Consider the following 14,371-nt stretch of genomic DNA (forward strand, 5'->3'; position numbering starts at 1 on the left):
ATACCAATTAGCTACCTGTTTTGGTTTCTGTTTGCTAGGCATGGCCAACAGAATCAGTGTAGTTTTTACTGCTTTGTCCTCAAAAAGGGCCCTTTTTGAGGTGGATACCCGTCTACCTGTCCCCCATTATGTTATTTGAGATCTTCCTAACTTGATGGGCTCCTTCTTCCTGCTGCTGGAATTGAGCCCAATATCTGCCTCATCTTCACCACCCTTCTCAGTGTATCTAGTTTCTCTAGTCTTCCTGTCTAGCTTGTCCAACTACCACCCAAACTCTAGTTTCATCTGAATATTCAACTGTAGGTTGAATCTACTACCATTCTTAATAGAAGGTGCTTCAATACTAAGTTAGTATTGAATTGAATCACATCTGACAAAAATACAGTATACAAATGACTTAAAGATGTAAAATTTTATTTCTTATGGGAAATAAATAGTAGGGCATAGAGTAGTTTCATAAAGTTGTCAGAACCCCAAGGTGATTCCATCTTCTCATCCATCTATATCATATTACATGATAATATTACATGACTTGAGATATTCTTAGAGATCCACCCATTATGTCACATTCCAGGCATCAGAAAAATTAAATAAATAAGAATATCACATAATTTTCCTTTAAGGACACAACCCAAAGACCATAGATAATAATTCATCTTATAGTGCACTGGTCATAATTTAGTCACATTTGGCAGGGAATGTTAGGAAATCTAATCTTTGTACTAAGCTGTCATAGGCATAATAATAAGAATTGATATGAGGGGCAACCACCAGTCTGTGTATCAGAGCTTCATCTTGAGAATAAACCAGTAAGGGAGGAAGAAAAAGAATCAGTTTGTTTATAGTGGGGAGAATTGTAATTGTCAGGGAAAGGTAGGCACACAAATTACAATATTAATGTGTTCTACTCCACTTGGACAATAGTCAAGGAGCCTGAGTCAGAGGACTGAAGTCTAAAAAATGGTCTTAGGACACCATAAAAAGTTTGTTTGGAAAATGTGAAGATGTGAGATCCATCTGCCATGTTATAGAAAGATACATCTCCAGCCTCATAATCCAGGAATACTCCCACCCTACAGGGTTTTTCTTTTAGAGTAAGAGAAGTTTCTACGGATTTAAGGCCCCAGTACTCTCCCTCATAGAGCCTAATGGCCCAGAAACCATTCTGTGGTGACATTTCAACTCTCCCCTTCCTTGTTACATTATCCCTACAAACTCCCAGGTCCCAGGAATGTGCATCCCCAACCTCCACCTCCCAGAAGTATCTCCCTGAGCTGACATGCAGCTGACCAAGCACACAGGGAAGGGAGATAAATCTCTGTGAGCAGCTGGGAAGATCTTGAAATGGTTCTTTCCACGTTACTCTTCTCCCCTCTTCAGACAGGAAGAGGGCAGGATGGGCAGTGGCTGCATCCAGAGTCAGATTTACTGCAAAGACAAGAGATCATCAGGTTTCTGGGAATGGTATCAGTAGGCTTGGGCCAGAGTCTCCCTTCTGTGAGAGCTTCTCTGACCCAGGGGAGATCCAGTTCACCTCTCTGCATCTTCCCTGGGACTACCTACAAGATACAGGGTCTGTGTTGGACCATGATAGACTCACCAGTCAGGAACTCTTCTTTTCTCCAATCTACAAGGAACAAATGAACATGAGAATCCACCGTCTGACAGATAGAGCTGCCTGTCTATCCAGAGCACTATAGTAATAAACTCCTTAATTCGAATAATAGCAAACAACAAAGAAAACCCTCTTTTATATACTTGAACCTCTTTTTACAAGATGCTAAACTATATATGTCTTGAAGACCTGCCCTGTCCCTATGCTCTCCTCATCCAAAATTCATATAGGATAAATATTTGTAATCTATTTAGGATGTTTGAAAGAAAATATAAGATATGATGGGTCTGGCCAAATAACTTATTGTTCACTTTAGATATCTCAGATTTTAGCAGATGAAAACGATTCTATCTACACTCAAAACACAATGTTACCTGCAATCAAAAATAAAATTACTAAAGTGCAAAGCTCCAAACACACTATTCTCTGTTAAAATAATGATTTATCTATTGAATTCATGAAATAAATGCTTTGCACTTCCTTAATTTTGAGCAGATGTTTTACACACACTAGATGTTCATATAAAATCTATGACAATAGGATTTTCTTCATCAGAGTCTGTGTTGCTCACCAGCATACAATGGTGTTTCTCTCCATACTGCAAAAGAACAAAATAGAAGAAGCTTAACTTTTATCCTTTTATGTATTCTTTCATTGTCTTTTTTGTTATATTAAAAACAAATTTAAGAAATATTTGTCTTTGCTATATTTCTTCTACTGAATCCTTTAAACTTCCTCTTTCTATCCTATATTCTCATATTCCAATATTCACACATGGTGATAAAAATGATCAGGTGGAGGATAGATATAAATATAGAAAAAGCAAAGATTGCAGGGATAGGAGCATGAAGGAAGGAGCATAGAAGGAAGGAAGGAACAAATGAATGAAAGGGGAGAGGAAGAATTACAGGCTGAATAATTAATGGCTTGCACTTCAGAGAGAATTTATTGAAAACATTGATATTTATAAAGATAAGGCTTCCAATGCTGCTGTGCTTACACTAAACATTTTTGTTGTATTTCTGCATTCTATTCCACTGACATAGGGGCAGAATCTAAGAAAAACAGAACAGTGAAGGTTTCTGAGAGATGATCATTACTCACCAGATTTGAATTGAGCCTTCTTCTTCTCTGAAAGAAAAGACACAATCACTTATGTATATATAAATAGATTTTCTTCACATCACAAAGAAGATGCCAGTAATGCCATACATCTGTCAATATTTGTGTCTGAAACTTGCTAAGTAATGTCCATTTCAAAAGCAATGAAAAAAATGTCAAAGGTTCATTTCATCTGGAAACTCCATTATAATATGAAGGATATAATCTGATATGAAAGGACATGAGGATTTAATAATTCTTATAGTAAGATACTAAAATAGTATAGAATAATCTTAGAAATTAGCCATAGAATTTAAAGATACATTATCAATGAAGTTTATCTGAGTGACTGAAAAATGCTCAAGGCCCTGAAGGAAGAGAAATTTGTTGAATCAACTGATAAGTGGTTAAAATAAAAATGATTGAAGGGTAATGCTTTTGGTTGGAAAGAAACAACTATGCAAAGTCATATAAAAAATATTTATATGCCTAAGATCACTGGAGATTATGGCCAAGCAAAGTGTATCAAGATTACACTTGACATTAGTATATGCACAATGTTTAAAAGGTCAACAGAGGAGGAACTTATCTTATTAAACAACTTTGGAGTCTGAACCCTGTTCTTAAATGGAAAGAGTATAATATATAAAATAATTGGGACTCCATCTCAGAGAACATGAGGAAAAACCAAAGTTTTCTACTGAATAAAAATAACCACACTCTTCTTAGTCTAATCCCTTTCATCTCACCAATATTTTTTTTCACTAACCTTATAATTAAGTATAGTAATCACTAGGAAGATAAAAGAAAAGAGGAAGAATAAAAGGTAGAGGAAAAAATCGAGAGACTTAATATGGGAATTTTATTAGAAGTTCAGGATGCCAAAAAGAAAATGGATAAGATATTTTGAAATTAACAAGAAGTTAAAGGAAAGGTAGGATTGTGTAAGAGGTGCATGTCAAGAAATAAGAGGAAAAAATATATTTAGGAAATAAATCTTTTGAAAAGATTAATAAAACTTACCAATTTCCTTCTTGAGTTGTTCTGAAAAATATAATGGAAAAACTCATGTAAATTTCAAGGAAAACCAGAAAATGAAAGTGAAAATAAAATTTCCACTGCACAGTAAATAGATAAGATGGATGTAGTTAGAAAAAAAGAAAAGAAAAATAAAAAAAGAAAGAAAAAGTCCTGAAAAATACCAAGGAAGCAAATATTTTTATCTTGGAAAAATGGTGACAATTTGTTCTTGCAGACAAAAAAAAAAAAAAAAATGTTGATTGACATTTTGGTAAACAATGAATGTTGTTTACCATGAAGCCAACAGAACCAGATGGTGTACCCTGGGGGTATTCAGGATGGAGAAAAACAGGATACTGGCCCCAGTAGTTAGGATGCATATCAAAGGAATAATTTCAATAAGCCTCAACTCTTACGTCTTACTATATACAAAAAGGTATTAACTTGAGATGCCTGTATTTTTTTTTTTTTAAATTATTATTAGAGGTAATCTTGATGTGTTCCAATACTGTTTTGCTTTTGTTTTTTCAGTAAAACTCCTAGATAATTTGAATCCTTCCTTACCTCTCTGTAAGAGTTCCTCAGAACTCTCTGAGATGCTGTATCCTAGGTTATAGTCCTGAGTAAGGTCCCCAAATAAAACATAACTTAAAACTTTTAGCTGCCAGAGGAGCTAAGATGGAGGAGGAATCGGATGGGGAGTCCACTTTCTCCCCCACAAATTCATCGAAAGAACATTTGAATGCTGAGCAACCACAAAACAACTTCTGAACGCTGGCAGAGGACATCAGGCATCCAGAAAAGCAGCCCATTGTCTTCAAAAGGAGGTAGGACAAAATATAAAAGATAAAAAGAGAGACAAAAGAGCTAGGGACAGAGATCCACCCTGGGAAGGGAGTCTTAATAGAGGAAGTTTCCAAATACCAGGAAACCCTTTCACCGGTGGGTCTGGGGTAAGTCTTCGAATCTCAGAGGGCAACCTAACTGGGAGGAAAAATAAATAAATAAAACCCACAGATTACATGCCTAAAGGAACGCCCAGCAGAAAAGTACTCCAGACATTCGCATCCACCACCAGCAAGTGGGGGCTGAACGGAGAGGAACTGGTGGGCGGCACTGCTTAGGGTAAGGACTGGGCCTGAATGCCCTGAGGGTAATCTGAGGGAGCTAATGTGAGATAGCAACCTAAACTGTGGGATAGCAAGAGAGAGAGAGAATTAACCTGTGAAAAACCCTAACCTAAGGCACTGCCAGCCCATTCACAGAACAAAGGATTCAGCAATACCAGAGAAGAGCTAGCCGGCTGTGGACCGGTCCATCCCCCACCAGAGGCAGGGATGAGGCAAGCGCCAGCCAGAGCCGGAAAGGGGCAAACTCGGCCCCAGAGAGGGCATCCCCTACCAAACTGCAAACAGGCTTCCAGTTTCTAACCAAAGACTTCCTAAGATTCTGGATGGTTGACAACTGCCGGGAGGGTCGCAGCCAGAGATCAGCTCCCAGAGGAGACACAAGGCACACTGGACAGGGCGCGCCCAGAAACTGAGGCTGGGACCGGGGAGGGGATAAGTCACACTGCACCTGAAGAGAGTGTGCTCCTCAAGCACCTGGTTGCCTGAGCTGCTCGGACTGGGGAAGGGCACAAAACGCAGGGCCAACCGAGTCTGCGCCTTTGTGGAGTACTCAGGAACCTGAACCTGAGCAGCTTAGACCTGGGAAGTGCACGCAACTCAGGGCCCGCTCCCTGTAGAGCAACCTGAAGCTTGAGCAGTGTAGATGGGGAAAGCACACACGCCGCGAGCAGGGGCAAACCCAGTGTGGCCGGAACACTGCGAACACTCCCCACACACACCAGTGATATTTGTTTGCAAGGCCCCTCCCTCCCCACAGCACAACTGAACAAGTGATCCTAAACATGAGACCACCTCCACCCCCTTGTATCAGGGCAGAAATTAGACACTGAAGAGACCTGCAAACAGAAGCCAAATAAAAAAAGGGAACTGCCTTAGAAGTGACGGGTGCAACAGATTAAAATTCCTGTAATTAACAGTGACTACACTGGAAGGGGCCTATAGATATTGAGAAGTATAAGCTGGAACGAGGAACTATCTGAAATTGAACTGACCCCACACTGCCCACAACAGCTCCAGAGAAATTCCTAGATATATTTTTACTATTATTGTTTTTTTTAAATTAAAAATTGTTTCTTCTTCCTCTTCTTCTTCTTCTTCTTTTTTTTTTTTGAGGCCTCTAATACTCCTTTAATTATAATTTTTATAACCCACTATTATCTTGCAAAAAAAAGGACCCTATTTTTAAAGCGAACTTCATATATATTTCTTATACTTTTTGTGTTCTTCCTTTTTTTTTAATATTGTATTTTTAAGAGTCTAACCTCTACTCTAGATTTTTAATCTTTGTTTTTTAGTGTTTGATATCAATTTTGTACATTTAAGAATACAATCTTCAGTACCCATTTTTACTCAGCAGTGTGATTACTGGCTTCATTACTCTCTCTCCTTTCTGATGCTCCTTTTTCTCTCCCAGGTCACCTCAATTTCCTCCTTCCCCCTTCTCTTCTCAACCCAATTCTGTGAATCTCTGTGGGTGTTCTGGGCTGCAGAGAACACTTAGGGAACAGAGTACTGCCTAGATCTGTCTCTCTCCTCTTGATTCCCCCTTTTTTCTCCTCCTTCTTACCTCTGTCTCCTTCCTCCCTCTCCTCTTCTTCATGTAACTCTGTGAACGTCTCTGGGTGTCCCTCACTGTGGAGAATCTTTTCACCATTAACCTAGAAGTTTTATTATCAGTGCTGTATGGATGGAGAAGTCTTGAGGCTACTGGAAGAATAAGACTGAAAACCAGAGGCAGGAGGCTTAAGCCCAAAACCTGAGAACACCAGAGAACTCCTGACTCCAGGGAATGTTAATTAATAAGAGATCATCCAAAAGCCTCCATACCTACACTGAAACCAACCATCACCCAAGAGCCAATAAATTCCAGAGCAAGACATAAAACACAAATTCTCCAGCAACACAAGAACATAGCCCTGAGCGTCAATATACAGGCTGCCTAAAGTCACACCAAACCCACAGACATCTCAAAACTCACTACTGGACACTCCATTGCACTCCAGAGAGAAGATATCCAACTCCACCCACTAGAACACTGACGCAAGCTTCCCTAACCGGAAAACCTTGACAAGCCAACCGTCCAACCCCATTCACTGGGAGGAAACTCCACAATAAAGAGGAACCACAAACTTCCAGAATACAGAAAGGTCACCCCAAACACAGCCATCTAAACAAGATGAAAAGGCAGAGAAATATTCAGCAGGTAAAGGAACATGAAAAATGCCCACCAAACCAAACAAAAGAGGAGGAGATAGGGAATCTACCTGAAAAAGAATTTAGAATAATGATAATAAAAATGATCCAAAATCTTGAAAACAAAATGGAGTTACAGAAATAGCCTGGAGACAAAGATTGAGAAGATGCAAGAAATGTTTAACAAGGACCTAGAAGAAATAAACAAAGAGTCAATTAATAATGAATAATGCAATAAATGAGATAAAAAAAATACTCTGGAGGGAACCAACAGTAGAATAACGGAGGCAGAAGATAGGATAAGTGAGGTAGAAGATAGAATGATGGAAATAAATTATGCAGAGATGAAAATAGAAAAAAGAGTCAAAAGAAATGAGGACAACCTCAGGGGCCTCTTAGACAACGTGAAACGCTGCAACATTCGAATCATAGGAGTCCCAGAAGAAGACAAAAAGAAAGGCCATGAAAAAATACTCGAGGAGATAATAGTTGAAAACTTCCCTAAAATGGGGAAGGAAATAGTCACACAAGTCCAAGAAACCCAGAGAGTCCCAAACAGGATAAACCCAAGGCAAAACACACCGAGGCACATATTAATCAAATTAACAAAGATCAAACACAAAGAACAAACATTAAAAGCAGCAAGGGAAAAACAACAAATAACACACAAGGGGATTCCCATAAGGATAACAGCTGATTTTTCAATAGAAAATCTTCAGGCCAGAAGAGGATGGCAGGACATACTTAAAGTCATGAAAGAGAATAACCTACAACCCAGATTACTGTACCTAGCAAGGATCTCATTCAGATATGGAGGAGAATTCAAAAGCTTTACAGACAAGCAAAAGCTGAGAGAATTCAGCACCACCAAACCAGTTCTTCATCAAATGCTAAAGGATCTTCTCTAGACAGGAACCATAGAAAGGGTGTATAAATTCGAACCCAAAACAATAAAGTAATTGGCATTGGGATCATACTTTTCAATAATTACCTTAAATGTGAATGGGTTGAATGTCCCAACCAAAAGACAAAGACTGGCTGAATGGATACAAAAACAAGACACCTATATATGCTGTCTACAAGAGACCCACCTCAAAACAAGGGACACATACTGACTGAAAGTGAAGGGCTGGAAAAAAATATTTCATGCAAACGGAGACCAAAAGAAAGCAGGAGTCACAATACTCATATCAGATAAAATAGACTTTCAAATAAAGGATGTGAAAAGAGACAAAGAAGGACACTATATAATGACCAAAGGATCAATCCAAGAAGAAGATATAACAATTATAAATATATATGCACCCAACATAGGAGCACTGCAATATGTACGGCAAACACTAACGAGTATGAAAGAGGAAATTAATAGTAACACAATAATAGTGGGAGACTTTAATACCCCACTCACAACTATGGATAGATCAACTAAACAGAAAATTAACAAGGAAACAAAAACCTTAAATGACACAATGGACCAGCTAGACCTAATTGATATCTATAGGACATTTCACCCCAAAACAATCAACTTCACCTTCTCTCAAGTGCACACGGAACCGCCTCCAGAATAGATCACATCCTGGGCCATAAATCTAGCCTTGGTAAATTAAAAAAAAATTGAAATCATTCCAGCCATCTTTTCTGACCACAATGCAGTAAGATTAGATCTCAATTACAGGAGAAAAAAAACAAAACTATTCAAAATTCCAACATATGGAGGTAAATAACACGTTCCTGAATAACCAACACATCAAAGGAAAAATCAAAAAAGAAATCAAAATATGCATAGAAACGAATGAAAATGAAAACACAACAACCCAAAACGTATGGGACACTTTAAAAGCAGTGCTAAGGGGAAGGTTTACCTCAAGAAATAAGAAAAAAAGTCAAATAAATAACCTAACTCTACACCTAAAGCAGCTAAAGAAGGAAGAAATGAAGAACCTCAGGGTTAATAGAAGGAAAGAAATCTTAAAAATTAGGGCAGAAATAAATGCAAAAGAAACAAAAGAGACCATAGAAAAAATCAATAAAACCAAAAGCTGGTTCTTTGAGAAGGTAAATAAAAAAGACAAACCGTTAGCCAGACTAAGAATCAAATCAACAAAATTAGAAATGAAAATGGAGAAATCACAAGAGACAACACAGAAATACAAAGGATCATAAGAGACTACTATCAGCAGCTATATGCCAATAAAATGGACAACTTGGAAGACATGGACAAATTCTTACAAAAGTATAACTTTCCAAAACTGAACCAGGAAGAAATAGAAGATCTCAACAGATCCACCACAAGCATGGAAATCAAAACTGTAATCAGAAATCTTCCAGCAAACAAAAGCCCAGGACCAGATGGCTTCAAAGCTGAATTCTACCAAACATTTAGAGAAGAGCTAACACCTATCTTTCTCAAACTCTCCCAGAAAACTGCAGAAGGTAAACTTCCAAACTCATTCTATGAGGCCACCATCACCCTAATTCCAAAACCAGGCAAGGATGCCACACACACAAAAAAAAAAAAAAAAAAAAAAAAAAAAAAAAAAAAAAAAAAAAAAAAGAAAGAAAGAAAGAAAAGAAAACTACAGGCCAATATCACTGATGAACATAGATGCAAAAATCCTTAACAAAATTCTAGCAAACAGAATCCAACAACATATTAAAAAGATCATACATCATGACCAAGTGGGCTTTATCCCAGGAGTGCAAGGATTCTTTAATATCCACAAATCATCAATGTAATACACCACATTAACACATTGAAAGATAAAAACCATATGATTATCTCAGTAGATGTATAAAAAGCCTTTGACAATATTCAACATCCATTTATGATTAAAACTCTCCAGAAAGCAGGAATAGAAGGAACATTCCTCAACATAATAATAGCTATATAAGACAAACCCACAGCAAACATTATCCCCAACGGTGAAAAATTGAAAGCATTTCCCCTAAAGTCACGAACAAGGCAAGGGTGCCCATTCTCACCACTACTATTCAACATAGTTTTGGAAGTTTTGGCCACAGCAATCAGAGCAGAAAAAGAAATAAAAGGAATCCAGATAGGAAAAGAAGAAGTGAAACTCTCACTGTTTGCAAATGACATGATCCTCTACATAGAAAACCCCAAAGACTCTACCAGAAAATTACTAGAGCTAATCAATGAATATAGTAAAGTTGCAGGATATAAAATTAACACACAGAAATTCCTTGAATTTCCTATACACTAACAATGAGAAAACAAAGAGAAATTAAGGAAATAATACCATTCACCATTGCAATGAAAAGAATAAAATACTTAGGAATATATCTACCTAAAGAAACAAAAGACCTATATATAGAAAACTATAAAACACTGATGAAAGAAATCAAAGAGGACACAAATAGATGGAGAAATATACGGTGTTCATGGATTGGAAGAATCAATATAGTAAAAATGAGTATACTGCCCAGAGCCATCTATAGATTCAATGCAATCTCTATCAAGCTACCAATGGTATTTTTCACAGAACTAGAACAAATAATTTCATAATTTGTATAGAAATACAAAAAACCTCGAATAGCTAAAGCAATCTTGAGAAAGAAGAATGGAACTGGAGGAATCAACCTGCCTGACTTCAGGCTCTACTACAAAGCCCCAGTCGTCAGTATGGTACTGGCACATAGTACCATACCACAGTATGGTACTGGCACAAAGACAGAAATATAGATCAATGGAACAGAATAGAAAGCCCATAGAGTAATCCACATACTTATGGACAACTTATCTTCAACAAAGTAGGCAGTAATATACAATGGAGAAAAGACAACCTCTTTAACAAGTGGTGCTGAAAAAACTGGTCAACCACTTGTAAAAGAATGAAACTAGAGCACTTTCTAACACTATACACAAAAATAAACTCAAAATATATAAAAGATCTAAATGTAAGACCAGAAGCTATAAAACTCCTAGAGGAGAATATAAGCAAAACACTCTTGACATAAATCATAGCAAGATCCTCTATGACCCATCTCCCAGATTATTGGAAATAAAAGCAAAAATAAACAAATGGGACCTAATTAATCTTAAAAGCTTTGCACAACAAAGGAAACTATAAGTAAGGTGAAAAGACAGCCCTCAGAATGGGAGAAAATAATAGCAAATGAAGAAACAGACAAAGGATTAATCTAAAAAATATACAGGCAACTCCTGCAGCTCAATTCCAGAAAAATAAATGACCCAATCAAAAAATAGGCCAAAGAACTAAACAGACATTTCTCCAAAGAAGACATACAGATGGCTAACAAACACATGAAAAGATGCTCAACATCACTCATTATTAGAGAAATGCAAATCAAAACCACAATGAGGTACCATTACACGCCAGTCAGGATGGCTGCTATCCAAAAGTCTACAAGCAATAAATGCTGGAGAGGGTGTGGAGAAACGGGAACCCTCTTACACTGTTGGTGGGAATGCAAACTAGTACAGCCACTATGGAAAACAGTGTGGAGATTTCTTAAAAAACTGGAAATAGAACTGCCATATGACCCAGCAATACCACTGCTGGGCATACACACCGAGGAAACCAGATCTGAAAGAGACTTGTGCACCCCAATGTTCATTGCAGCACTGTTTATAATAGCCAGGACATGGAAGCAACCTAGATGCCCATCAGCAGACAAATGGATAAGGAAGCTGTGGTACATATACACCATGGAATATTACTCAGCCATTAAAAAGAATTCATTTGAATCAGTTCTAATGAGATGGATGAAACTGGAGCCCATTATACAGAGTGAAGTAAGCCAGAAAGGTAAAGACCAATGCAGTATACCAATGCATATATATGGAATTTAGAAAGATGGTAACGATAACCTTATATGCAAAACAGAAAAGAGACACAGATGTACGGAACAGACTTTTGGACTCCGTGGGAGAAGGCGAGGGTAGGATGTTTTCAGAGAACAGCATCGAAACATGTATATTATCAATGGTGAAACAGATCACCAGCCCCGGTTGGATGCATGGGATAAGTGCTTGGGGCTGGTGCGCTGGGATGACCCAGAGGGATTGGGTGGACAGGGAGGTGGGGGGGGGGGTTGGGATGGGGAATACATGTAAATCCATGGCTGAGTCACATCAATGTATTTCAAAAACCACTACAATATTGTAAAGTAATTAGCCTCCAACTAATAAAAATAAATGGAAAAAAAAAAGAGTTGACTACTATGCAAACCAAAATGTGAAAATAGAGTAATTACAATGGTTTGTAGGGGGGCAGAAAAAAGCCAGGAAACATCATGTGAAGTGTTTGTATACTTCTGAATGCTTGGTACTATGATCAATGGCACTGGAAGACTTAGGTTCAAGCTTACATTCAACCAAAGAATGACATCAGAATTGACTCATCTTTCATAGAACAAAAAGTACTATATTGAAAATTACTGAACAAGTAATCTAACAAGGTTTGGGAAAACATCAGTTGCATAAACATTGGCCCTAATATTTGAAATTTGTGACAGTGGTCCAAAGATTTGGTGTCTCTGGAAATACATATGGGTGTAAGCCAGGTAGTTACTAGTGAAATGCCCTTTATCTCACCACTTCTTAGAAAAACTATGGGAAGCCTCTGGAGACAAAAGAAGCCAACATTTATAGGGGAGAGTGGAGGGAATAAAAAAAGAAAGAATGAAATGTAGGAAACAGAAATTGACAGAACTTAATAAGGAGGAGCCCATAACAACATTTGGAAAGAAAGTGTAGATACCCAGGAGAAGGTCAAGCCCATAGACAATGTACAGATAAAAAGGTATAGAAATTAAAGACACTAAAAAAGGAGGGCTTTTAAAAGGCATTTGGGAGCAAAAAGTTGTCAGAAAATTTACCTAAATTGTGCTGCAATATTTCTGAAAAAGAAAATGGAAGGATCAATATAAATATATTGTGAGGCAAACACAAAGAAATCTATTGTGCTAGGAAAAAATATATATTTTAACATGAAACAAATTAGAATGCAGATAGACATGAAAACATTATTTGCAAATGTACACACACAAACATACAGACATGGGCTGAGAGCTCACACTTATCCAGAGAATAGTCTACAGCAGTGAAAAGAGAAATAAAAGAAGAGAATTTACTGAATAAGAAATATCTAAGGAATGTTATATTTGATGACTACCTTTAAAAGTGTTATTAATACCTTTTGACATTACTGAGACTCAGGATTAATTTGAAGGTACTAGCTATCTTAACTTGAAAGGAAGAGAACTGTGATATTAATGCCAGTAGTCAGAGGTCTAAATCAAATGACCAGAATTTATCTTGAAGAATACCTTATGCATCATAAACTTTAAAACTTCCAAACTTATTAGATATGTTAGTAATAAAATGTATCTGAACAAATGGAAATGTGTACATTGATTTCTCGGACAAGACAAATGAAAGAGGTAGGAATAGGGGAAACTGAAAAACACATGAAGATGGCAGACATCACTTAGGAAACTAAGACAGTAAGAGGAAATCATTCAATAATATGAATGTGGAAGTTGAGGAAGATGATCATTGATAGTTGAAGACAAAGGAGCAAGTTCCAGATGAAGCAACAACTAAGAACAGGCAAAAGGAATTTTGACTTGTCTTTTTCCCGTGCAATCTTATTGAGGGGAAAAAAGGAAGTAAAAAACAATTTAAAAGAAGCCAGTCTTTATAGGGGAAGCATGGAATGGAGTATAAAAGGAAAGAATGGGAAAAGATGGAATTTAGGTAACATAAAATGACAACTTTTTTTCAAGGTGCAAAGAACAGATGAAACAACAACTAAGCATACATGAAAAATTTTTTGATTTACTGTTTTCCTGGGCGATCTTATCTGAAAAAAAAAAAAAGAAGAAGAAGAAGAGAGAAGCAATTAAAAGAAGCTGATGCCTTAGGGGAAGATTGGTGTGGAGTACAAAGGAAAGAATGGGAAAAGATATATTTAGATAACAAAAAATGACAGAACATTTTTTTTATGGTACAAGTTGCAGATGAAACAACTAAGAACAGGTGAAAAAGTTTTGATTTGCCTTTTTCCTGTTTAATCTTATCTGAAAAAAAAAAAGAAGAAGAGAAAAGCAGTTCAAAAGAAGCCAGTTTTTATAGGGGAAGCATATGGTAAAGTAAAAGAAAGAAAGAATGGGGAAAGATGAAAGTTAGGTAACAGAAAATGACATAACTTTTTTTTAAAGATGCAAGTAGTAGATGAAACAACAGCTAAGAACATGCAAACAAATTTTTTGACTTGCCTTTTTCCTGTTTAATCTCATCTAGAAAAAAAAAAGAAGAGGGAAAAAA

At 37.1% G+C, this 14,371-nt stretch overlaps 1 protein-coding gene across 1 annotated transcript in view; it reads right to left on the reverse strand.

The window, feature by feature from the left end:
- LOC122429259 (butyrophilin subfamily 1 member A1-like) overlaps positions 1-14,371 on the reverse strand; it is a 197,182-nt gene that overhangs the window by 156,299 nt on the left and 26,512 nt on the right. Inside the window, exons 2-6 of the mRNA XM_043449492.1 lie at positions 14,323-14,343; positions 12,922-12,942; positions 3,740-3,760; positions 2,720-2,746; positions 2,187-2,213 (exon numbers count right to left, since the gene is read on the reverse strand). Of these exons, the coding sequence (XP_043305427.1) occupies positions 2,187-2,213; positions 2,720-2,746; positions 3,740-3,760; positions 12,922-12,942; positions 14,323-14,343 (117 nt within the window). The remainder of the gene's footprint in view (positions 1-2,186; positions 2,214-2,719; positions 2,747-3,739; positions 3,761-12,921; positions 12,943-14,322; positions 14,344-14,371) is intronic.

This window comes from Cervus canadensis, chromosome 28 (assembly GCF_019320065.1).
Source record: "Cervus canadensis isolate Bull #8, Minnesota chromosome 28, ASM1932006v1, whole genome shotgun sequence".
In the NCBI taxonomy this organism is placed as follows: domain Eukaryota; kingdom Metazoa; phylum Chordata; class Mammalia; order Artiodactyla; family Cervidae; genus Cervus; species Cervus canadensis.